At 42.2% G+C, this 26372-nt stretch overlaps 4 protein-coding genes and 2 non-coding genes across 15 annotated transcripts in view; 3 read left to right on the plus strand and 3 right to left on the minus strand.

Annotated features, from left to right (window-relative positions):
* The window catches only part of spag9b (sperm associated antigen 9b), a 68429-nt gene extending 63148 nt beyond the window's left edge, over window positions 1-5281 (minus strand). For 3 of the 4 annotated variants that reach the window (XM_034108097.2, XM_071206807.1, XM_034108092.2), the window contains exon 1: window positions 4424-5281. In XM_034108097.2, coding sequence (XP_033963988.1) covers window positions 4424-4723 — 300 coding nt within the window. In that variant the 5' untranslated portion in view covers window positions 4724-5281. The remainder of the gene's footprint in view (window positions 1-4423) is intronic. The other variant, XM_071206808.1, reaches the window with a different exon arrangement.
* Window positions 5282-6055: 774 nt separating this feature from the next.
* daglb (diacylglycerol lipase, beta) lies at window positions 6056-17942 on the minus strand. The gene is made up of 15 exons (XM_034107280.2): window positions 17848-17942; window positions 17597-17748; window positions 16950-17124; window positions 15910-16177; window positions 13568-13690; window positions 13325-13452; window positions 12388-12514; window positions 11891-11974; window positions 11095-11172; window positions 10436-10516; window positions 10121-10248; window positions 9346-9414; window positions 8731-8803; window positions 8392-8645; window positions 6056-7070 (listed from the first exon to the last, which is right to left on the minus strand). Exons 1-15 carry the CDS (start codon window positions 17940-17942, stop codon window positions 6875-6877), a joined length of 2031 nt encoding a protein of 676 aa, XP_033963171.1. The 3' UTR covers window positions 6056-6874.
* Window positions 17943-19062: 1120 nt separating this feature from the next.
* On the plus strand, window positions 19063-19134 carry trnaq-cug (transfer RNA glutamine (anticodon CUG)). The gene has a single exon. It is a non-coding gene; the product is annotated as a tRNA-Gln (tRNA).
* Window positions 19135-19339: 205 nt separating this feature from the next.
* Window positions 19340-20741, plus strand: mrpl58 (mitochondrial ribosomal protein L58). Its single transcript, XM_034107281.2, has 6 exons — window positions 19340-19518; window positions 19682-19706; window positions 19792-19851; window positions 19975-20057; window positions 20308-20477; window positions 20567-20741. Exons 1-6 carry the CDS (start codon window positions 19354-19356, stop codon window positions 20649-20651), a joined length of 588 nt encoding a protein of 195 aa, XP_033963172.1. The 5' UTR covers window positions 19340-19353; the 3' UTR covers window positions 20652-20741.
* Window positions 20742-21486: 745 nt separating this feature from the next.
* Window positions 21487-21558, minus strand: trnam-cau (transfer RNA methionine (anticodon CAU)). Its single transcript has one exon. It is a non-coding gene; the product is annotated as a tRNA-Met (tRNA).
* Window positions 21559-22591: 1033 nt separating this feature from the next.
* Window positions 22592-26372, plus strand: part of LOC117464707 (pleckstrin homology domain-containing family A member 1-like) — a 28111-nt gene continuing 24330 nt past the window's right edge. For 2 of the 7 annotated variants that reach the window (XR_011644987.1, XM_034107287.2), the window contains exons 1-2: window positions 22592-22788; window positions 25785-25970. Coding sequence is in view for 4 of the 7 variants with exons in the window: in XM_034107287.2 (XP_033963178.1) it covers window positions 25830-25970 (141 nt within the window). In the remaining 3 variants the exon portion in view is untranslated. Of the gene's footprint in view, window positions 22789-24305; window positions 24362-25784; window positions 25971-26372 lie in introns of all 7 variants that reach the window. The other 5 variants (XR_004554115.2, XR_004554116.2, XM_071206659.1 and 2 more) reach the window with 4 other exon arrangements.

Genomic DNA, 26372 nt, shown 5'->3' on the forward strand with positions numbered 1-26372 from the left:
CGAGACAAGCTACGAAGAGGGTATTCCTCTGGGCTTGCTGCAGCAAAAAGCCGAACTTGGCTTGTACAATGTGTTTGTTTGGCGGGATTAATGAGCGTCTTGTCACCCAAATGAGCAGTTTAGGAACCGAGTCTGTGCCCAGCTATTCACGTGCCTCCGTTGAGTAGGTAGTGGCTTTGGTGTGAGGACATTTTGCATATCAACAGTGTGAGTTTCATGACTTTATACTATTGTGTCACAGTTTACCCACGTACAATGCAACTTAGTCACAGTTATTTGTAACTGACGGATTATAGATGAGGGGGATGTGGAGGCTGTGTGTCCGTTTCACTTTTCAACCAATCGCTGTGTACACAAACTCAATAAAAGAACCTGAATATGAACAGCGCAAAGTATGGATACAAACAGTGAGAACTTCTTTGGAACGATGCACTCTTGATTGACTGAATACGACAGCAAAGCATATTTATTTGATTTACATTGTTATTTTTTCACTAACTTCTATGAATACAAATGTAGCCTACATATATTGCTGAACGTATCACCACATAGCTGTAAAACGAAAAAGTTATTTATCATTCGTCTCTCATTTTACATACACAAGCTTTGCGATTGTTTGCAATTCTCTTGTAACATTTTCTTTGGAAAAGTTTTATTCCGATGAAATAGCTATGTAAAGCATTATTACAACAAAAGCAAACATTCCCCTTATCCTGAGCATCAGACACCAGGGGGGTGTACTGCGAAGCAGGATTTTCGCTTAGCCGGCTAAATTCAGGGAAAACTCCGGCTTTCCGGTCCTACGAAGCTGGTTCTCTTTTTAGCAGGCTAGATCTCCATGGTAATATATGCTAAGCAGCTAACCTGGTCGGGACCAGGTTAGGTTGCAGGCTAAGAGCTCAACTCAGTGAAAGCACCGCCTGCTGACCAATCAGAGCTCAGTGTGCGGAGTTTACAGCGATCAAGTCATATCACAGGAGAAAGGAAATACAGAAAAACTGCCGTCGCAGGAAAGACGGCCGGCAAAAATCACCGACTGTGTGAACGTGAACATTAATAGAATATCACCTCCATCTTCAGAGCAATCTGACTGCTATAACATTAGCGTTAAGAAAGCTTACTTAAATATCGGCCACAACATAAGTAACCGGATCAGAGTACATTAAGTACAGTCCGCGGCATATCACTTCATAATGTATCATATCTCCTGATCTGAGTCAGCTGAGCCGTATCTGGCCGTGCAACACTCACAGTGTCACATACTGTATGCAGAAGTATTATTTTAAGCAACACATAAGTTGACGAAACACTCGAGACAAATGTAATTAAAGTCAGATGGTGTTTTAGACGGAGCAGTGATATCATAAACCTGTTAATGTACGCATTCAAACACGTGTTCTGTTCCCAGCTGTATTCACCTTGCAGGTGCAGCTCTGTGGCTTTTATCCTGGATCAAGTGTTTAAGTCATGGATGTTTAAAGTTTAACTTCTTCATTTTTGACTAGTATTAAAGTTCACTTTTCATTCAGGAAGTATGACGCTGCGCTGTCAGTGCGCTTCTCCATGTTTGTGATTGGTCGAATGCTCCAAATACCACCCCTTTCATGTGAACGCGCACCTAACTAGATAGGACACGGCTGGCTTGAGCGATCCACTTGATAACCAGCGTCGTAGTACAGTTTAGCGAGAGCGCGTATGATTTGGATTAGGCCAACCGGCTAACTCAAACATATCCAGGTTAGGTTGAACCAGGTTCGTAGTACAGGCCCCAGGTCATATCTTCTAACATTGTTTATTTATTTTTTGACCAGGGGCCTCATGTATAACGCCGTGCGTAGGATTCACGTGGGAAGGTTGCTTACGTAGTAGAAATCCAAAAAATAGGTACAGACATTTTCCGACTCACCAAACATTGCGTACCGGCGAGGAAAGTGCGTACGGCACTTCCTACGCCGGTTTCCCTTTATAAATCACAACTGACTCGAAATGCGGTGCAGCTTTTGCGGGCTTCACGTAACGCCAATATGTGCCTATAAATAGTCAAAGAAACGCCCATTCATTCATTCTGACTGACTTTATGAAGGAGATCGCAGGAAATGACGACGGAATAGCTACAAAATACATCTCACACCGTGTCAGATTTTAGTTATTTTGGGGAGGTGGAGATAAATCATAGTTTGGTGGATGCCGTTTGAACCAGAGTAGCAGCATGGAGGTCGGATCGTCACCAAAATAAATAAATAAGTGGCCCGAAAAAGGTTAATGACAAAAACAATACACATAGCAAGCTTCCTCAGGCAGTGTGTTTGCACCGGGGACAGGAGACCCCCCCTTGAACTATAAGAAATGGTCGGGGAATCCCTCCGGAGTGGAGTCATGACGACTGGATCTGAATTATGTTTTTGTATTTGGTGGCTATGGTCGATCAGCTGTGCGCAGCGTCTCCACTGCAGCCTGTGCGTCTCAACAACCCATTCATTCGTACATGTGGGTAACAGCTGTGGGTAACAGTCATATTTACCATGCTGTGTGGGTGTGGCTGTTTTATCATGTCATCACCATTCATACGTATACAGCCCATGTGTTCATGACTTGATGGTGTACAAGAGCACAGTCAGAGCACACCAGACGCATTTCACTTGAAACATTTACAAAATGATCTCAAGATTGATTGATAATGACAGTGACTATGATTCCTGCCATAACCGAGCAGTCCTGATCGGTAGCAACACACATTAATGCCACATCCTGAAATGTAATTGCTCATTCAAGTTCCTATATGAATTGTTCAGGGGCTGATCTCTGCTTTAGAGAGGGTGTACAGTTGCAACCTCCAGTATGACATCATGCCAGCATAAGGATACCACAGAACACACCCATGAGGGTGCAGGCGGCCTGGCAGAGGAAGAGCTCGTTGTGTAGGAGACGAGGAGGTATACAGTCTATGGGTATTTCACACACAGCAGGGAGAGGAAGCAAGAGCAATGCAAGCCCCATAACATACCAATGGAAAACCTCATGTACACCGGTCCGTCTGAAAGCTTCAGCGACATGCTACGACACGACATCAATTATTCACACACACCGCTAGAGCGCTTGTCATTCAACATTTAGCAGTTAAGTCAAATGTCAACGACTCTGGAAACATTAAGGAGTGGCAAAAACATGTGCACACTTAAAGTGGCATATTTGCATCCTATTTGTCTCGCAACCAATCTCACCATCACCTGTATCATCCTAAACCACACTGACTGGAGGCAGCCTGGAACTTTAGTACCCACTGATGTGTGTACAGGAGCCAAGCTGAGAGCTATGTGTGCCTGTCGTACCAAGGACTTAACGAGTTTAAAGTCTGTGCATTCAACATGTAACTCTAGATGCCCACTGTGGAACAATAGCTGTGTTTATACAGTATCACACGTTCATACAGTGCGGTGAAGGTCAGTAGGGGCTCGACACCTCTCCATCAACGCATACATTATTACATTGCATTTAGCTGACGCTGAATGCATACTTTGTGCATGTGTGTATGTCAGGCCTAGTGTGTCTCCGTTCTACTTGTGCATGTATGTATTTGAGCTGTAACTGTAGGTTAACAGAGTGAGAAATGAATCTTCCCTGATTTATTAAGCACGCCTTCTTCTTCCAGTAGAACTAAAAACACTATTGACTTATAATGAAAACACACACATCTTAAAATCAGACCCAGTGTGCTCGTGTCGACGTGAATGTGTCACTGTCCAACATTAGACTGCACTGTAGAGGTGGAGTAATGCAGAGCGTGGCGATAGCTTGTAATAAATGTGCGTTCATTGCAACCATCCTGCAAGCATATCACTAACTGGTTTGCATGTCTGAGGCTTGACTTGAATACATGTGGATGCTTTCAATCTGGCGCGCAGTGACTGCAATCCCAAGTGTGGCACGGTATCCTCCTCATAGGGGGTCCATAGAGGCATGGACGTGCAGCTACAGTACACTGTGTGCTTCACATGTCATGTTTGCGCTTCAATTGTAAAATCTGGATCACATACATGGCGGTCTTTATAGCCTCTTATGACACTGGATGGACCCGCCGTTCAGGAAATGCATTTACACCATCAAGCTGTAATTATTTAGAAAAGTTTGAAGTTTCTATTCCCTCAATTTGCCTACGTTAAATGCCCCAGTTAGTTTCAGCAACCACTTGAGGAAGTGTAGTTCTCCTTTGAGAAATGAAGTGGGTATGTCAAACAGAAAATGAGCGTTTATATTTCATAGAGTACTTATTTGTGATTAATGGGATATATATAGTTGATAAACACCGCGACAGTGAATTGCCAGATTTATAAATTGGGTTTGTAATCTTGTTGTACCATAATACGAGTCTTTAATCTGTAATCCGGGTTATAAAGTAGTTGGGCAGTGTTTTGGTGAAACCCACCTCCTCTGTGTGTTTTCTCAGCGCCTTCTCTCGCTCGTACTGGGTGACGAGCTGCTCGTTGTCCTCCTTCAGCAGCTCCAGCTCCACTTCTTGCTCCTGGTTGACAGCGAACACCGAGTCCAAGTTCTCCAGCACGGCGACCACCAGCGGCATCAGCTCCTTCACTACATCCTCCCCGTATCTCTCGATAAGCCGTTCAAACTCTCGGTATATTGAACTGGCCAGACCTGAGACCCGCTCGGACATCATGGTGGAGTTTCCTGAGTCATCCTGATACAGGACTACGTCGTCCAGCTCCATTTTCTTGCCTCCACTTCTTTCCCAGCTAACGTTAATGAGCTAGCCGCAAGCTTCAGCTGGCCAGAGGCTGTCTGCCTTGCTACTTTAGCGCAACAAAACGGTGTTAATAAAACATAGTTTGAGTGTTGTGTACTGTACAGAAGAGACACTGTACTTTATAATCAAAGTCTGTACTCCTCCTTATTCGACTGGACGGCTGACTCTGATAGCTTGCTAGCCTGGGAGCTAGCAGCGCCACTGAAAAGTCTTCACTTGGCTCCTGATTAGTTTCCCTGTCCAACAGATGAGCTCCTGATGCTGCCTTCAAGTGCTGTCGGAAAAATTGAGATGGGACGAATTTAAGCGACATATGAAATTAATAAATATGTCCACTGCAAATACAATGTCAGATTCTAATTTGTCTCCGTTTTGACCAGATAAACACTAATCTGGATGTTCAATTTGGCAAAACGCCAAAGCCAAAAGTGCACCAAAAACAGCAAAAGCACTCCAATGTTGTAAAAGTGTTGAACAACTACAATAATACAATGTAGTAAATAAGTGGCAAGACGTATGTACACTACCAGATTGGAGACATTGTTGTTGAAGATACAATAATAATTTCATGTGTCCTGTTATATAGTTGATAGTGTGTGACGTCTAAGGGGCGGAGAACGAACCTTATCCAACCCTGATTATAACATCTAAACGGCTTATTTGTTACTATATGTTTATTTACTGAGGTAAGGATAACGTCAGGTGATGTTTTCTTAATAATGTAATGTTCCCCTTTTGTCAGATTTATTTCAAACACAAATTAATTTCCCTGGATGACTGGACATTCCCCTTTTATTTTAAAGTTGCAGAGCTTACAGAGGAGCCTAGTTATGTAGCTGTGCCATTTTTTTCCCTTACATATATTTAAAGACAAAAGTAGAAATATGTTGAGCTAACTTTGATACTTTACATTCGGTCAGCACTGCAATTGACCGTGTCCCAGTTCAGAAATGGGAATTTCCGAGCATCACTTGAAGAGGTCATGAGTTGTTGACGGGACGTCGCCTTACGTCACATGCTAAAGAGAGCTGATGAAGGAGTCAAAACTGAAGCCAATTGCTGGTGTTAACCATTGGAGACATTTCAGAATTAATTACACCCACTCTCATTGACTGATATGGCTGACTTGCTTTCAGTTCAACAACAGTTGCCAGTGCTGAGAATAGTACATAGGTTATTAAAACACCTTGTATAGTGTACAAAAAAATTAAAGGATGCAGTGGGCTTTACTAGTGTTTTAATTTATATCAAGAATTCCAATTCAATTTACTGTGAATATGAAATTGTTATGCAAGCATCAGTTGATTCAACTTTATTATATATTACCTGAAAAAAATATGAAGTATTCACAGCAAGTAAACAGGTTCTCAAGTAATGTACAATCGCTCTACCTGTTGCATTAAATATTTTCTGCCGTACATCATGCACTATTGAAACTGCATTATAGTGAACGCAGAACAGAACTTATTGTAAACACTCACCTCTGTCTTTTTTTTTGTAAAGCAATTCTGACTTATTTTTCTGTGATGCATAGGCACTGATCACCCTGATGTTTCGAGACATTAAACACAACACATACCAAGCACAGTTACTATACAATGAGGAGGTAATGCTATACCCTTGTATCTTCACATCCTGGATCAGACTGCTCTCCAAAGATCAGGAAGACAGCATGTGACACTTACAGTGGCCATGGGGGCCTGTGTCCACCATTAACAAAAACATCAAATGTAGAACAGACATTACATTAAAACTGCAGCACTGGCAAATATGGTACACAACGCACATTCAAAGATCATGGCATTAAGTAGCTCACGCAGTAACTCAGGGATGTGAAATAAAACAAATGGAAATAAATAATTAAAAGTGCAATTTAGCAAGGTACTTGTTCATTCATGAAGCTCACAGCAGGTAAATGCCGATGGTTTAAGTTCCGTTACCATTACAATCAATTTTTCAAATGTATTTTAGAGAAAAGGGTCTTCAGGATTAAGCCTGAAGACAAGATGCAACTGAATAGCAAGAAAGTATTTGAAGCATGGAGGAAAACGTAAAAAAAACTGAAGTGTGCTTAAAGTACTGTAAAGTCTGGGAGCTCAGTCTCTTTGACGCGTTTCAGACAGTGTTGTGATTGGTGTTGTTTGAAGACGACGGGCAGAGGGAGAAGGGCCGGTCCCTGGTCAGACTGGTGAGTGCTCGGAGCATGGCGTCGGGCATGTGATCTGCCAGCATCCTGGGACTGATCAAAACACTCCTGAATGACATTTCATTGGACCAGTCTGCGCGGTACCGGACCGGGGAAAAACAGGATCTGAGGGAAAAGAGAGAAACAAGAATTTTAGAGGCAAATCCATCTCACAATTTGCATTGCAAAGAGTCTTGGGCAACGTTCCACCCGACACTGATACAAATCTGGTGGTGAGGTAGTGCAATATGTTGATATAGAGTGGTTGTATTGTCCATTTGAGCGCCAGCAAAGTTGCTAAAATACATAAACAATTCATTAGCGTCAACTTATTTTTAAGAACTGAAATATGCAGAGTCAGCAGAAGAAAAATGAATGCAGTTAAAAAGGTGTGTGTGTGGCTGTGTGCGTGTGCGTGTGCGTGTGTGTGTGTGTGTGTGTGTGTGTGTGTGTGTGTGTGTGTGTGTGTGTGTGTGTGTGTGCTCAGGCTGAGTTCCGCAGTGTCTCGCTGTCTTTCTGTCTCGCAGGAACCAGCAGGAACCCGCAGGAACCCGCAGGAACAGGAAACGACACCAGTAACCCAGCTCACACTGTCCGCTCCTCGAGCCTCAAATGGGAGAAACCTCAGGGAGAACAACAGAGGAGGGATCCCTCTCCCAGGACGGACAGACGTGCAATAGATGCCGTGTGTAAATCCAAGAGATAATACATTTGACAGCATATAGACCGAATGTTAGGAACTGCATGTGTCTGTAATGAGAAGATGAATCCACGAGGATGTCAGCCACTTATAATGATTACCAATCCACTCTGGTTGTGTTGCTTCCCTTTGGTTCCCCTAGCCCAGTAGGGAACGTAACACACATAATCACTGATGTTCCGCTGTAACGGTGGTGGACTCATCAGAACAGAGTGGGCGAGCTGACCAATCAGAGCACAGTGGGCTCATAGGGAGGGGGGGCACGAGCTCCAACAAGCCATTTTGTTAACTTAAAAATGATGGTTCTGCCAAACTAAAATCTGTTGAATAGCACACGGCTTTACACAAACCTAAGAGATCTAACAGTTTGTTCTACGATATTCCTTAGTACCCCCAGTCGTTATTAAAGTTAAACATGACTTAAAAAGGGGCGACTTCCAAGAAATAGCTAAATTCTGCCTTTGGTTAAGTGGTTGTGACGTGAAGTCAATTGTAGTCAATGCAGTTTGTTTAAAACCTAACTTGTCACCATAAAAGATCATCTATCTGAACAAAGCGCCTGACGATCATAGATGTGTCTTTGCCACAGAACTTATTTTCAACGTCATTCCAAAATCCTATGCGCTCCTTCTAAGGGGAACCAGTTGCTAACTGTAGGGGTTGGCCTACACAGAGACCTCATCCCTGCACCGCTCTGCTTCGGGTGGATCTGGGGAAGTCAGAGATTACAAATATGTGTAGACAAACCTCCGTGATGGCCCGTCTTCTGTGATGCGCAGAATGCGTCCAGGCAGGAAGAGAGGTAAGTGGGTAGCAGTATGAGCAGGGGACTCGTCCGACGCCAGGCTCTGATAGGATGACGAGTGGCGAATCATCAGTGACTCCTCCCCCAACAGAGGCTGGCTAAGCTCCTCCTCCCTCCTGTTGTCCATCTCAGTGGGGAAGTCATCAGGGTCTCCTCCGAAGACCTCGTACCAACACCCCTGCAGCAGGATGCGGTACTGGAACACACAGAACATATGTTCACAGACTGACCTGACCTACGAGACATTCAGCACTCCATTCATGGCTTTGAGTGGTTCTTACCTTGGGCTTATTGCAGTTTGACACTACTTTAAGAATCTTTCTCTTCAGATCCTCCATATTGGGAAGGCTCAATCTGTACAAAAAGAACAATGATTAACAACAACTACTAGAACTACCGCCTTATGCATGTATGCCTCAATGATCACATCAATGATTGAGTTATGGCTGAGAATGGGTTTGTTTGTATGGCCAAAGAGATATTGGCTTTTCACAAGATCTTTCTAATCAGTTTATCATTATGTGGATTTTGTGCCAAAACAAAATGTATTCCATCCAGGCGTTTCTGAGAATGGTCCAGAAGACAAACATAGAAGGTTTATATGAAATAAGTAGTGTGGAAGTTGCTCTCTAACACCAGGGCAGAGCCACGCTGTGACACAGTGCTCCGTAATAGTCATCACCACACTTTCACTTGGCTTTTGGAAAACAAGTGTCTCCAGTGCTGCTGACACACACATATATTTATCTTCAGGGATCCACTGGAAATAATGTATAAACCAAACAGCTACAACGATCTAACCAGTATCAAAATACATGTTTTATATGTTATAAATTGAAACTTTGATTAAACAATATGTTCTTAAGGCTAAGAAGTAAATAATAGCCATTAGTTACCTGGGAACCAGATCCTTTCCCAGCACCACGGACACCACAAAGTCCTTGGAGTAATCAGCTAAGGCTTTGCTGCATAGACACACAGAACAGAAAACGCATTACATTAGTAACATGTTTAACAACTGAGTGTTCTCTATGTGACAAACAGCCATATCTAAGTCAGACCAATACAACCAAAGTCAAACAACAAGGACTGAAACTTCACTGATAGTTTCAAAGTACAAACTTTTCACATCATTCTTTTATCTATATCAGTGCTTCTCAAAGTGTGGTCCGCGGACCACTGGTGGCCCGTGAGCGCCCCCTAGTGGTCCGTGAGTATATTGGTAACATTTCACATTTGAAATAAATACATTTATTTAAGTTTTTCGCACTCTCGCGGGAATATCTCCGCAATGGAACGAGCTTAAGTTTCACTTTGGATTGCATGATATAGCCCAGATAAGCACCTTCTTCACACATGTTGCCACTTGTTTGTACCATTTTCAGGCGATTTGTAAAAAACGATGTGTTTTTGGATATTTGTGGAGTTAGGTGGTGCGCGAGTGTTTTTTATTGGTTAAGTGGTCCTTGGTATGAAAAAGTTTGAGAAACACTGCTCTATATAATACATGTCAAGGGAAAAAAAGACATCATAATCTCCTTTTATAAGAAATATGTAACTAATGACTCAGAATTGAGTAACCCTTCAAAGCCAGGGGACCATCCCAGTTTTATGGGCTGTCATCTGTTTGCCAAACTGTTGCTGCCATGGTTACTGAATAGTTTTCCTTACCTCAGCAGGCCCCCTGGTGGAGAGAATGAGTAGCACTGCAGGGTGGGGAAGGAATTGCGCAAGAGGATAGCCAGCAGAGACGCTGTGCCAGCACCCAGACTGTGACCGGTGATGACCAGCTTGTACTCCTACAAGGAGAAAGGAAACACTTATAGGATTACAATACATGGAATGGATATGGAGAGCTGTGTAGAAATCAATGCTGTTTTTCCTAAAAATGAAATCTCATTCCCTCCAGATACGATTGGCAGAAGGGAAAGTAATGATGCATTCTGGGGCTGAGATGTAGTTCCCAAGCTGAAATGTCCTTCTTACCGGTGCTATGGAGAAAGCCTGGTTCAGGATGCCATCGTTGACCAGCTTCTTGTAGATGTAGCCTGCCGCTTGACACATGCCCTGCAGGGAACACAGCAGCATTCATCTCTACTGAACTGAATACATGAAACCTTTAGTGCTTTTAGGAGAATTCGATTTGCAAAAAGAGCATACAATTATATCAAAATAACAGTAACAACCATGCATGACAACGTATTATACTACAGCGTACTAGCATCATTTGGGAAATCAATGAAGACCCAAGTGCAAGTTTAACATCAGAGCTAAATGCTGAATACTGTGTGGGACACAGATCTTGAGGTCTGCATGTATACCCTGGATGGAGTTGTTATAAATAATGCTAGCACAGTTCTGTCCACATTAAGGCTTCCAAGTTTCCCTAAAGCACGTGGTTGAGCCTTGGCAAACCTAGCATTGGTGATAGCGTTGCATCTCAGTTTGCTTTCAACAATAGTGCCCAATACTTTCAAATATTCTCGCACATATTGCTAAAACCAATTATCATTTCTTAATTTATTTTTCATTTAAAATCTATCATCAGAACACCAGTACTAACAGTGGGTAATCTCAGCTCTGTCAGCTTGTGTTTAAAACACATTAAAAGCTTTTGAAAGGTGGCGTGTTTAAATGTCGTTCACCTTGTGAGCGTAGCAGGATCCCAGCACTCCCTCTACAGGCAGGTTCTCACATTCAGCAGACAGGTCTGTCAGCACATCCTGCAGGACAGACGGAGTGAAATGAGCAAGACATTGGTCTCAGACCGCGTGTTAAAGGCATCATTCAATGTTGAAGACTCTGGGGAAGGAATGAAATGTTTCAAGGTTGATTTAAAGCTTGATTAAGAATGAACGTTTAAGTCTTGTGGACGAACACAAGCAGAGAGACTATAATATTCCCCAACCAAATCATCACCATAATTCTGTCTGACTTTAATGTGAAGGTGTGTAGACATGTGTTAACACTCTCATACAAGTGTGTCATGGGGTTTTATCTTTTAGAGGAACTATTACATGCCATCACAAATAGACCAACTATCACCGATATGTAGCTGTGGCCTTTAACACTCGTCTATCACCTCCAACACCATCTGGGGTACGAATGGGGAAGTCATTCTGTACAGTAACGGGAAATGGGAGGGTAAAAAACGAAACAAAAATCGCACAACTTTATTCATGTGCACACATGGACAGAAACTAGTTCATTGTTCGGCATGTCATATTTAATGTAGTAGATTATATTATTTGCACATTTTAAATAATAGATTGAAAAGGAGAAAATGAAAACCAACCAGGACCAACACTGTGTGTGTAACGGGAAACACAAGAAGGAACCGAGAGAAACAACAATCTAACATATTGGCAAGCACCGCAACCAATAATGATTTTTCTTTGTCTATAATGGACCAACATATGTAGGGGTTGGGAGTCCACTCACCTTCAGAGACAGCGTTCCTCTGACAGCCACCAGAACAGCCTCTCTCTTGTGATCCAGGGCCACATAAAACGGGATCTCATAGATCTGCAACAAAGACGATTCAGATGACGTTAAACCTGCAGGTCCGCTGCAACTCTGACTACTTTTAAATCCAGGCTGAAGACTTTTCTTTTTGTCGCTGCTTTTAATTGAACTATTCACATCTTAAACTGCACTGTAACTTTTATCCATGTACTTTTTCTTGTAATGTTTAATTGAACTATTCATATTTTAGACTGCACTGTAACTTTTATCCATGTATTTTTTAGCTTTTCTTTTTTAATGCTTAATGTCTTTCATTTTTATTTTTTTTGTAAAGCACTTTGAATTGCCTTGCGTTGAAAAGTGCTATATGAATAAACTTGCCTTGCCTTGCGAGACTGTTGGATAGGAGTTGATGACCTAAAACAGTCCATCTGGGGAAACTATGAACACACAGGAACATGTGAGATGTGTACCTGGTTGTGGAAGCTGACGTAGATGAAGTCTCTGTACTGTAGACCTGTGCTCTGCAGGATGGAGGAGAAGTGGCAGCCGAGGTGGTCTCCTCCAACGATGTCATACTCGGCCTCACGGCTTCTACAGCTGATAGAACACGCATCACACTTTTAATCTCAATGTGGTCAACACATATTGGGTTTTTTCTGACTCTGAAATCTAGATGTCTCACCTAGGAGAATATTGGGCTTTAGATTTCAGTTCATCTTTGTTCTCTATAATCAGAATAGTGAAAGGACTTTAGAACTATATTTGCATTGATGTCTAGCTTCTGCTTTAATGAAGGAAAGCAGCAATGAGGCGAGGCAGTCATAGAATACCAGCATCGTTAAATATAGATAAGATTGTCGTTCAAAATGTTAAATATTTAAACTTCCCGCCGTACTCTGCAATGGAATTTACAACCTGAAGTTAGGTAGCCCACTAAGCCCACAAGGGGGAACAGGAAGCTTTTTCATTTGTGTGCAACACCCCACAGACCAGTGCTTGGAATCCTTCCATGATATTACAAGAAGCTATATGCTATAAAGAGTCATTACATTTTCTTGATATATCCATTATTTGTAAACAATGAAACATCACCATGGCAAATGATATGAACGCGTGTTCTGCTGTCTTGCCGTGGCATCACACTGATTGGATGTTTTCTTTCTGTGCTGGCAGGAAGTGTTGTCTGTCTCCTGTCTGCCCGAAGCCATGTGAACACAGCATTACGATCATTCCTTTGGATCTACTTGTTCTTCCTGTTGCCCCAGCATGCGAGTACAGTCGCCCAGAGAGGAACACACACTGAGTCTGAAGGCCTGACAGCTACACACCTGTCCTTTAACCTAACCGGCTACCCGTGTGACTCCTCTGACGGGTCCCACTGACTGATAAGTGAAGTCTCAATCTCACCAGTCTCCGCTGAGTCTGCAGGGCCCGGTGAGCGGATTGGAGTAGATGTACATGGGCCAGCCGTAGGCAGCTGCAGCAAACTGCATGCAGTGAGCTGCTTCCTCCAGCTCCGTCTCCAAATCTTCTCCCTATGAAGAATAAACGATCGTCAACAAGAACATTATTTTAAAAGACTTGCATGACTGAAACAAGCAGTGTGTCCTGCTCCTTGTGCGGCTGTGACGACACGAGGGGCAGACTTACGAGGGGAGACGAGGGGCTGTGGTCCACCATGACGTCTGGGTCTCTGCTCTGCTCCATCTTATCCTGCTCCTGGTGCAGCAGAGCCAGACCAGCTGCGATGTCACTGGGGACCAGGTCTGTGTCCTGACACACACACACACATTTGAATACTTTATTTGGTTCCACAAATTATATTACATAAGACAGGGAATCAAATATATCAGGGCTAAGCAGCACAGAACACTTAGGGGAACACATAGCATCTCCCTCTCCACACGGCTAAGCAGCAGCCTTAAGGGAACACATAGCACCTCCTTCTCCACACGGCTAAGCAGCAGCCTTAAGGGAACACATAGCACCTCCTTCTCCACACGGCTAATAGCTGAAACAGAGCAATATTTGGCAATTTGTTTGGCTTTTCTCTTTGGCATTCCAGCATCCTCAGCCCAGTCATGGTGCATTTATATACATGGCCAAGACTTCCGAATACAAGTATGCTATATCTACACTTGTATCACATCGAGCAGTGGTTGGTGTTTAATATACTTGTCCTGGAAAGCCTGGTCCATGCACCGGTCAAAGGCACAGCGTACTTCTAAGATCAGCACCTCCCTGTGGTTGGTGTCAACAAAAACAACATCAGGTGTATTTGGGATGTGAGCAAAGACATCATTTGTAAAACCAAACCATGCTGGTAGCACTCTAGCGTGCTTGTACATTGCTGCGCTAGATGGTAAGATGTTTCGTACCGCATCAGACACAATGTCCACAATACGGTCATGACGGCTATGTACAGGCGTTTGTATGCATTACATCCATTTGTTATGTGTGCAGTGGATTCTAGGTGTTGTTGTGAATCCTGATGGTTTAAACAGAATGGAGTGTGGATGCGAGGGTACCAGGTGGACAGAGTGTACTCAGTGGGTGACACCTGCAGTCTGGCTTTGATGGTAAATGTCAGAACATCCTCACCGACAGCGGCGTTCTTAAACACTGAGTGTGAGACTGAGTGGTCAGCAAACCCCAAACAGGCTTCCCTGCAGTCTGAGTCCACACGGTGCTGCCTGACCTCAGACGGCTTCATGCTGAGCAGAACCCTCCCTGTAGAGTCTCTGTGCAGTTCCACAGTCTCTTCCTGAGGTGTTGTGATGTCGGCCCACACACACACACACACACACACACACACACACACACACACACACACACACACACACACACACACACACACACACACACACACACACACACACACACACACACACACACACACACACACACACACACACACACACACACACACACACACACACACACACACACACACACACACACACACACACACACACACACACACACACACACACACACACACACACACACACACACACACACACACACACGGTTTTGTAGTCTTTCTTGTGGTGTTCTAATATGTCATCTGACTTGATGCAGTCTAACTTCCAGGGGCCACATTCATAAAGCTCCTAGTAAAAAGAATTGCTCCAAATTATTATATGTTAAGAAAAGTATTAGTATTAGGGAGGGAGGCTGTGGCTCAGTGCATAGTGTGCTGGACTTCAAATCAGGGGATAGCAAGTTTGAGTCCCACTGCAGTCAGCATGTCGTGGTGTCCCTGAGACACTTCACCCCACATTGCTCCCGTGGGGATCGCCCACAGGACTGAATGTATGCAAGTTGCTTTGGATAAAAGCGTCTAACAAGTGACATTTAATAATACCAGGTTTTCTAAGGATTTTCCCTTTGAGTTAAGACAACATCCTGGTTAAGGTATTCACAAAGCATCTTAAGAGAGATCCTAAGCTTAAGAACTATTAGGACTAGGGAGGAGGGCGCTGAAGAGAAAGGACTTGTTTGCTGGTTGTTATGCCGACCGATGCCGCTAGCTATAGATTGGTCACAAACACAGGAAAGATATAAATGTCAGCATTTTAATAGGTTACTGTGTGCCTGTGTTTTTAAAGAGAAACAGATTTTATACTTTTTCAGTATGGCCATGACGTATTCAAAATAATTTCTAAAAAAGAAACCAAATTCTATAAACATGGCTATCAATTTCAGTTTGTATTCTATTCCAATCACTTTAGGGCTTTTTTTTATGAATCAATCCGTTTTATAAAATAATGTATTCATACCTAGCAAAGGGGTCAGCCACACCTCCCCACTAAGATACAAGAGTGTGTCCTTTCTTCCCTCAGAGTTGCTGTGAGAATGTCCTCAATCACTCCTAAGCCACTCCTGTTGGACTAAGTTCTCTCTTAGAGCACACTCAATATGTTTGTACATGTGAACCCAGACTTGAAGACAAGAACAAGGACAGACGAGAGGGAGAAGCCGTGTCTTACGGAGAAGAACCCCCCGACGAGCTGTGCGATGCTGGAGAAGGCCGCCCGGTGGCTCTCGTCCTGCGGCAGGCAGCAGCAGAGCAGCCTCAGCCGGCTCTCCCACACCTTGACGGCCAGGGAGCGAGCGGTGGACAGGAACTGCGTGCCCTCGGTGCTCTGCTGGTCCCTGACTCCCAGAGGCTCCATGGCCGAGTGCGGAGGACGGGGGTTTCCCAGCGGGTCAAACACAAACACCACGCCCAACCCGGTGAACAGCAGGATGACCCAGCTGTGATACAGGACATAAAGTTCAGACAGCTTATTAAAGTATAGGTAAGAACATTTCAAGCACTTTCAAGATACCTTAACCAAATCCCTTATCATCACATCTATTTTGCAACTTTAAATGTGGCGGAGAAAGATTAAGGTAACATAATAAATGTACACTCAGCCGTCAATGTGTGTTGTAACTTTTTCCTACTATTCAAAGATGGTGTGCAAAGGATCAAATACAAAGTTCCCTCCATTGGGGGTTTCTCTACCACACTCCCCCCCCCCCCCCGCTAGCTCCAACCCGCTCCATGTCTGGTGTGAGGTGCAAGGGAAAAACAGGTTGTATTTGAAATATTAAAAGATGCTTGCTTTACATGAGTCTCGATGAAACACCAGATTATGTTGAACATGTTCAAGGAGTATATTCTGAGTTAAGCATATTCTAAATCGTGAAGGTTCAAATAAAATACTGTTTGAGATAATAATTGTTTTGTATTATTACCATTTATGTTCTTGCTGTTTTGTATAGAGTAATTGCATCATTATTTAGTGTCATTATATATGTTACATATGTATCTTGATGCTTTTGTTTTGAAGATATCTTCAGCTGATTTGGGTGGGGTGATAGCGGGATTTACTGCAGACAGGTGGAGTGTTTCGTTAGTTTTTAATATGAGGACAAATCACCGCTTTATCAAGTTTAAAGAACCCTGAAAGAGGCTGAATGAAAACCCCTCGGCGAACTATAAAACAATGACTCTTTGAAACCGTAGCCCTCCACCACCTACCTGGCTATCACTGCTGAGATGACAGCCCCCACCGTGGCTGGATCGCAGCCTTTGCTGTCTGCAGACACCCACATGGCTCCCAGACAGGCCCACACCAGCTCAGGGATGTACAGGATCGCTCGCAGGTAAATCAGAGCAGGGATGGAGCGCCGTGGGCCGGGGTTTGTAATGGTACCTGGCGAACAATCATAGATATCTGTGTTGTCAACAAAAGGAGATGCATCTGGACTTTGAACATGTCACTTTACTGATCTGCAACACGGAGAGATTGTGATGTTGCAGAGGGTGACAGTAAACCAATCATCTGTCCCGGTTTCAACAGGAGGCAGAGGTGGCTCCTTCCTTTATTTCAACAGTTGTACTTTCTGACAGTTACGCCTTTTGCAAGTCTAATATCAAGGATGGCACTTATGTGTGGACTAAAAGGAAGGACACTTTTACATCCTTTCCTATACTTTTCCTTGTGTAGCCCAGAAACTGTGTGCCGGAAAAAAACGTTTTTATCTCAATTCTACTGAATGCAAAACTATGTGAAAGCATTGAGTTCCTGTGATGTCTGCCACTCCAATAATGTGGATCTAGTTTCTGATCTATATAGGTAAAGCTCATTTAATTGTAAGGAGGAAAATACATACAAATGGATTTACCTTGGGCACTGACATAAACAGTAGCACAAAGTGACAGGATGATGAGCGCCAGCACAACCATGAGTCCAACCAGAAAGGTGTGGAGAACTCCTCCGCCGTAACAATCAAAGTTACCCTTGTGATAGGTGAACAGGATCATGGTGCCAATCCACCTAAGGAGAGAATAGCAGCAGAGAAGGACAGATAGCAGGGTCAATGCGTGTTATTATTATTATGTCTGATTACTTAGACGTCAGGAAGAGACAACTTACCAAAGTACACGGACGAATAGCTCAAAGGATCCGGGGAAAACCAGGTCGTCGCTGGCGATCCCCCACCGCCGACCAAACACCACCATTCCAGGCATTGTGCAGCTATACAAGGCGAAATGTCCCTGTGATGTTAACTGACCTTCTCACCACTCTTTATGTGGGTATGAATCTCTTGAGCAAGCCAAGTAATGCATGACACACGCTGATCATCAAGCGTTGCCCTTTGTTGTCACGTCATAACGTCACTTTCCCATGTTGCTTAACCAGCCAAAGGGAGAGATATCCGTCAAACGCTCGCGACAAGCTAACGTTAAGATGAGTATTTGAGCAGATGCCCGCTAACGTTAACAATTGTATCCTAAGTTAACGTCGTCCACTGTAACATGTTGACGTCGGATACTGTGCTGTGTTTGGCAACCTTACAACATATAGCCCAATTACATTAGATAATGCTACTAATGCGGTTACCGACAGCTAGCAGGGTCGTTATCGTTGCGTGACGTTAGCTAAAAATACTCTATCTAAAGCTATTACTAGAAAATTATAGCTAGCGTTAATCCCGAATGGCAACCACTACCATTATTTAGCAAGTTATATATCAAGATAATGCCTTGTAACTAACGTTCGCAACTAATCACATAACGGTAAGTAAAACGCATCTAAATATAGAAAGATGGTTTGTTTTGAAAAAGGAATACAAGCCATGTCCGTCCGCTGGTGTTACCCTATTGCAACAGAGTTCGCCGCACAATAGTTCCGGGATTTTTCCTCTCAATATAGCAGGAGAGACACTTTTTGACCGATGTGGTAGAACACTTTTGTTTTTTTTCCAAATTGATTTCGACAGATCGGCATATTTCATATATCTCCCTAAGCAGTCAGAACCAGAACTGTAAACGTTTGACATTTGTCAGCTATAGGTGTAATGAAAATATTCCAAGTAAAAAATGTTTTCCTAATAACGGAATAATAGAACACCGAAAATATCGTGATAGTTATAATAATTACTGTACTAGTAACAGTCTTTTCACGTTAGCTTTGCACTTAAGCTTTTTATTCTAAATACTGTGATTAACATAAACGGACTAGTTTGCCTCAAACAACTGTCCTCAAGGTATCGCTCAAAAATAGTCTACTTACGTATATGTTTTTGTACAATTAGTAATTAATAAATACCAGTATTTTTATATACCCCTGTGAAAATCCGTCACATGTGGTTCTATGGTGTAATGGTTAGCACTCTGGACTCTGAATCCAGCGATCCGAGTTCAAATCTCGGTAGGACCTAACGTTATGATCATTTTCTGTTATGAACATACTCCTCAAAGGTGATGGAAACTACTGTGTGTTTCTAGTTTTATAAATCTATACATATAGTTTCTACTCGGCAGCATGCAGTACCTACATATAAAACTGCACTTTAGCAGCAGCAGCTAGCTCATCCAAGTACATGCATGGCTACATTGACGAATACCAGTTCACTTGCTGTTATGAAGTCAGTCCAACATGGCGGCGCACATAGCACGACGTTGTTGTTATTTTCTCTGTCGTAGTACAGCAGTTAACACGATTCCACAACATATAAAACTGAGGGATGTCGTATTAAGAGACATCAACAACACTTTACATTTGCGTGTTGCTTACGGGACTCGAGGAGCAGACACCACAGAGGTTAGTTTAATAACACTGTAAGTATGAGGAATTACCTCCCAATTCATGAATCTGTTCATGTAGGCTACTGCATGATAGCCTTATGAAGTCTTTAATAGTTCACTGTAATTGTGTTCTGAATGTACAACAAAGCAATACATTTATTTTATTTTTACTTTGGCAGGATTCCCAAGTGCATATTCCAGTGGGTAAATATACTAATATATTTTCACTCAGCAGAATAAGAAAGTGTTTTTTTCTTTTTGTATTTTTCAACAATATATTTCTTCTCAGACCGCCTGAAAGTATCCTACAGCAGAAGCAGTGGGCCTGGTGGTCAGAATGTAAATAAAGGTACTCAAAGTTCTACTTAATTATTAAAATATGACAAGTGACTCCAGCCACTTAGTACAAGGCCTTCAATCTTTCCTATCATTCACAGTATATTCCTTTGTGTGTTCAAATCTCAATCCACAGTCAGCACAAAGGCTGAGGTCCGATTCCATGTGCTAACAGCAGACTGGATCCCAGAGGATGTTCGACGGAAAATCTTTGAAACGGTTTGTTTTAAAAGGCTGTGGAGTTGTTGATCGCAGTTTGACAGTTTTGCAATCTGTTCTATTACTGTAGCTCACAAATAAACTACATGTTATGCATATTACATTTATACCTAAGTGGAAGTATTTTATCCCAAGGGATCATTACATTATCAACCAAAAACAGAACAATAATATTTGAATGACCTCTGAAACTCTGATTTCACCCTGTCACCCTAAACCAACTGAACACATTTTCTGCGTCGTGGTACAGAACAAAAACCGCATCAATAAGGCTGGGGAGCTGCTGGTGAACTCAGAGCTGAGCAGGAGTCAGAACAGAAACCTCTCTGATTGCATACAGAAGATTTCTGCCATCATAGCTGAGGCCAGCGAGAAGCCACATGAACCAACAGCAGAGGACGTAGCTCTCAGGGCAGCCAGGTAATACCCAGCAGTAGAGCAAATCAATGTTGATCCACTTTGCTTATCAGTGTGTAGTGTATGTATTCAATGTAAAATATGTTGTGCAGGTTAGCGAGGCGGGACAAGGAGCGACTCAAAGAGAAGAAGATCCAATCAGCTACCAAGAAGAGCAGACGAGTGGATTTTGACTAACTGTTATATTTCTACCTCGCTATTGTAAATAATGATAAGCCTTGTAATACAATAAGGTTGCTACATTTTCCGTATTAAATGAATGAAGAATTAATGTCCCCGATTTGTGTAGTTCCTGGGCAGAGTAAGACTAGAACACAAACAACACTTTGAAATAAATGATTAGACTTTGTGTCTCTGTTTTAAATTTACATTTCTTAATGTTTTTATATTATTTCAACCAAACATCTTGGGAAAAACATACAATTCAAAGGCAGACATATAGCACACATTATATTGATAGCTGTTTATTTTACTCTTGTTAAGTCTGTAAGGTTGGCCAGGATATTGTCCATCATTTGGTAATGATTGGATTCACAGGTTGAAGTCATGCTATCCTACATGTGGTTATATAGCTATACCTCGTTTGTTAATTGGTGCTTAGCTGTTTGCTATTTCCTTTTAGAGGGATAATTCAGAGCTGGTAGTTGACTTTATTGTGGTCCAATGGTGCCATCTTGTGGCAGTGCATGTATAGACGTTCAGTTCCTTCCTGTGCTTTTTATTTCGTTTTATTGTTTTCTTTACATTACCACTTACATACACAGAAAGGCTACCTTCAAACGAACGTCGAATGTATTCCCGTAGACCTTGTGACGCCGAACTCAGAAATTAAGTTTTTAACTGGGACTTTCCAACTGATACACTATTTCAGGTGTGTGTAGATTTTCTGGAACAGAGGTTTTTTTAGATAAGCCAGCAATCCTCTTTTGTTGTTGGGACGACAAATTGTTCGAATCTACACTGGGTAGCGGTATGCAGTGCACCATACATTGTTCACAATCTACGAAAAAGCTAGCAGAGGATGGTTTCGATCCATCGACCTCTGGGTTATGGGCCCAGCACGCTTCCGCTGCGCCACTCTGCTTCCACAGCACCCGTTGTAAAATCATAACTATTAATACTCAAAATGTGTGGTATCATATTTCTTTAATGTATGTGTTCTTTTGACGATATTTCTATTTAGTGAAAGTATTTTGGTTTGGAACTGCAAAACAAGATATTTAAATACATGCCTTGGACATTTCATAAAAATTATAAAAAAATTAAGTAGCCTTACATGCATTGATTCTTTAATCGTGTACTTTCTGACAATTCATAGACCAACATCTTAATGGCGAAATAATCGTAAAATTAATCCCTATTCCCTATTTCCCGTATTTAGTTGCAGCCCAAGCCCCCAGGAAGTGCGCCGGAGTCTGATGAGAATATTCGTTGTGGCCAAACAGCGGTACTACACTTCCTTTAGGTTTCTGCGAGTGTGGCTACAGACGGAGTTCACTCCGTCTGTAGCCACACTCGCAGCTCAACGAGGCTCCCTCCTGTCAGATGGAGGGAGTAAATACAGCAGCAAGCTTTGGGACGGCCTCCCCTCTCTCCGGCAGAAACAGGAAATGCCGTAACTGTATGGAACAACGGTTTCAAATCAGCATCTCTTAGACAAAAAGTTTAAAAAACTCCAGACATCTTTCATTGTGTTTCAAAGCTCTTTTAGTTTTAAACCTGATGTTTATAAGCTTCTTAGTTTTTGCAATGGTCTGTAAATATACACAACTTTATAATAAAATGCAGACATTTACCTTTTTCTAGACTAAACACAGGTATGATCCTAAGTTAAAAACATATGAGGTTATCATGAGGTTGTTAATATCGCAGTTTATCAGTGGATGTTTGCTGGAACTACTCGTAAACAGCTTGTTTCCTGACGGACACACACAGCGTGACTCCGGTCAGGTAGAGACCGGTCTCAAATCAGCACCGCTGCAGACTCGCTGTTTGAGGGCTTGATAGCCCACTCCCCCTCCACACTCGTTGCTTTGGAACAGCCCTCAATATGGCCCTCCGCGTGAACGCGCAAACGGAGGGGTAGGGTGTAGGGGTAGGGTGTAGGGGGCGGTTTGGGAATGGGCCGAAGTCGTCCGTCCCTCTGGCAATAAGGTATTTTACTTTGAAGTCCAAACGGAAGTAACGTTGAGGCGTCAACGCTTTTATTTTTGAAACAGAAACCGGATGCAGTCTGTAAGTGCTTAATCTGCATGTAACTTTACGCTCGTACCGGACAGCTGCCACACTCTGGACTCGGACTGAGCCGAACTGTGTAAGTAAACCCACAATCCTCTGTTACAGCCCGCGAGCCGCCTAACGGTTACACCGAGCTGTACACAAACAAATGCCGTCCCAAAAATAATAATTCATAAGTATGTGATGTCGAGCACAGCGGTAATGGAGGCGGTAGGGAAATCGGTCGATGTTTCTAGGCCTGTGTGACAACAGTTTGATTCGCACAGGCAATAATTGTGTTTAAATGGACTTATTTACCACAGTGATATATACGTGTGTGGCTGTATGGGTCCATGATTAATAATGCAAGATAACGTCGTCAGTAATGGAGTTACAGCAGGTTAAATTGCAGTGCAATGAAATGTTATACAGCAAAATGAATATGAAGGAATGTGTAGTGTTGTGGATTTCCCTTATCGATAGTGTAGATAAACATCATCATATTCCTTTAATATTATCTATATTTAAGACGTTTAAATCTCCAAATATTGCCATAGAACTGTATATTGAGCCTGTGATTTATTACCGTATTATGTTTGCTCCTCTGGTTTACCCTTTGTGTGCTTTTTTATTATTATATGATATACATTAATAGTGTCTCTCTGATGTATATCTACTCAGTTAGTCGATATAAATAACATGAATCAGCAGTTAGTTTGATAATTGATTAATTTCTGTGATTTTTTTTAAAGGAAACATTTAGAAATGTGATTGATCCAGATCCTGTAACTGGGAGATGTGCTGCTTCTTGATTGTGAATGGAATATCTTAAGGATTGGTAAATAATAATTAAAAACAAATGGCAGATTATTAACAGTAATAGCTGTTGCCATACTGCACGTCCATTATAGTGACTGTATTAGTTATAAATACCTAGGTATCTGGCTTTTAAACTTCATGTCAATAATCTGCTTAAAAAGCTGAGGGTTAGACTAGGTTTCTTCTACAGGAACAAGTCCTGTTTCTCGTTTGAAGCCAGGAAAAGGCTCTGTGACCTTTTTACCTGTGCTGGACTATGGGGATCTGTTGTATATGAATGCACCTGCCTATTGCCTGAACAAGTTGGATGCCGCCGGCGCCTATCACAGCGCACTGAGATTTGTCACAAATTGTAAAGCACTTACTCATCACTGTACCCTGTATGCCAAGGCAGGTCTGCCATCACTTACTGTAAAGAGGCTCAGTCATTGGTACACGTTTATCTATAAAGCTTTGTTGGGTAAACTCCCGTATTATATCTGCTCTCTGAGACACAGAGAGCAGCAAGCAGCTATTGTCTGAGGTCACATGATGTGGTCTTGTTAGATGTGCCAAGAGCAAGCACTGTCTCAGGTAAGACAGCTTTTATGTGCGCAGCTCCACTTGCTTGGAACAATCTTCAGCAAGAATTGAAACTGAGCAATCTCATTCCTCTGCATGTTTTTAAAGCTAGGCTAAATGAAATGCTTGCTGATACAATGGGCACTTGTAAATGTCTATAACTATGCATCCTGTAAATATAATGTATGATGTCCTTTATTGTTTTATGTTTCATGTGGAACCTATATGCTGCAGGTCTCCCTTGAAAAAGAAATCTATGATCTCAATGGGACCAATCTGGTTAAATAAAGGTTTGAAATGAAATGAAATGATTGGACTATATGTTTTAATTCAGTATGTATGACATTTAAACACTTTACACGTGGTGTAAGACAAAGCATGGTCAAAGGGGGGATGTGAGTTCCTTGGTAACAAAGTCTTTCTGATTTGAGAGTTTTTGAATGACCGTTTCCCTGTCCTTGTCATTTGAATATCAAGCGTTTTCCCTTCACACACACACACACACACACACACACACACACACACACACACACACACACACACACACACACACCACACACACACACACACACACACACATTACACTTCCTGCTGATTGTATAGTGTGAACTTTTTTCAGGTATCTCTTCATTGTTTTTGAAATCCCTCCTCTGCTTGAATTGACATGGAAAAAATACCTTTTAGGATCCAAATGACCACAAAGGTGCAACATTTTCAGTATCCTTTTAATACATTGAGGTGTATTATCACCAGGCTTTCTACCAAGGCTGCATTGCAAAAACAAAAAATGTAGGCTGCATTCAAAGCCTTCTCCAGTTTAGTGTTTGAGGCGGTTCAGCTGGTCACCTGCTTGTTGCAACGCGTTTATTGTGAGAGGGAAATGAAGGTTGTTAAAGGCATGACTCAGCAGCTGGGCAGTGACTCATCCATATGTTGTACAGACCTTACAGATACAGAGCATTTAAAACATATTATCACAATGTATGAGTTGAAATTTGTAGCACTTTTTTGATTGTTTACGATTGGGTGATCGGAACATTTCTCACAACTCTATAGAAACTTTAAATCCTAAAAATCTAAACTTTTTTAAGATAAGAACATTCAATAATGTTTTTATTTAATGACATATTCTGATTTAATCCATATGTGCAGGCATTTAGCCTTTTAGAAACAACATATTAGATCAGATCAGATATTTTATAGTACTACCACTTTTTTTCAGCTGCAAAAAACACACGAGTGAAACATAAAAAAGTATTGAATACAATTTAAATAGAAGAAAATAAAAGATAAAGATAACGAACACTTTTCACTGAGCTCAGCACACAAAGAGAGGCATTCACCTATATCAGCTATCTAACAACATTAAAATGACATGCAAGATGTAGCCACATAATAAAACATGTTTTTCTTTCTATGTCTAGACGTTCTGACGCCAGACATTCAAAGCTTCTTTTAAAGAACTCAATAGAAGCTTAACATGCATAAAAACGTCATTCTTTACAGCCTTTTTAATGAAATTGAAATAAAGCTGAGGTAGGAGCTTCCTATTAATTTAATTTCAAATCCAACTGAGACGAAAACAAGATGTTTAACCATGAAGTATTTTCATTCAGGTCATGTTATTGCATACGTGCAACCTCCCTGCAGGTTAAATGATGCCCATGTCTGTGAGTGGTTCTGAATGTGGCCCTGTCCCCTGTCCCCCCACAGCGTTCCTGTGATGCCCCAGGGCCAGTTGAGCTGCTCGGGGTTGCGATGCCTTATGTGGACCGACAGAATCGCATCTGCGGCTTCCTGGACATCGAGGAAAATGAGAGCAGCGGAAGGTTCCTGCGCCGATACTTCATCCTGGACACCAAACAGGGAAACCTGCTGTGGTTCATGGACAACCCACAGGTGAGGGAGCGTGTGTTTGTGAGGGGAAGCCAATGAATGGGTGTGTGTACATGATTGACAGCTTCTCCCATGTGTCTGACTTTATAGAGATTATTCTTTGGTTAGTCCGCACTGAAAACATCTGAACCAACTGAGCACACTTGTGTTTGGTGGTATTAAAAAGAGATTGTTTGGCCGCTTTGTTTTGAAGTTCAGACGCATGTTTAGTGCTCACCGTCAGGTACAGTGATGAATTTCCTTCCTTCCAGGCAGCTATTATTAACTTCAGCTCACAATGAAAGTGAACGAGCAGGGACTTGCAACTTCAGGGAGTTCTGGGAAAGAATGCTTGCTTTCGTTGCCTTTATTTTTTCAGCAAAGTCAGGTCGTTTTCAGGCATGCTAAACGTATGCCTGAAAACAA

The sequence above is a fragment of the Pseudochaenichthys georgianus genome, chromosome 19, assembly GCF_902827115.2.
Source record: "Pseudochaenichthys georgianus chromosome 19, fPseGeo1.2, whole genome shotgun sequence".
In the NCBI taxonomy this organism is placed as follows: Eukaryota; Metazoa; Chordata; class Actinopteri; order Perciformes; family Channichthyidae; genus Pseudochaenichthys; species Pseudochaenichthys georgianus.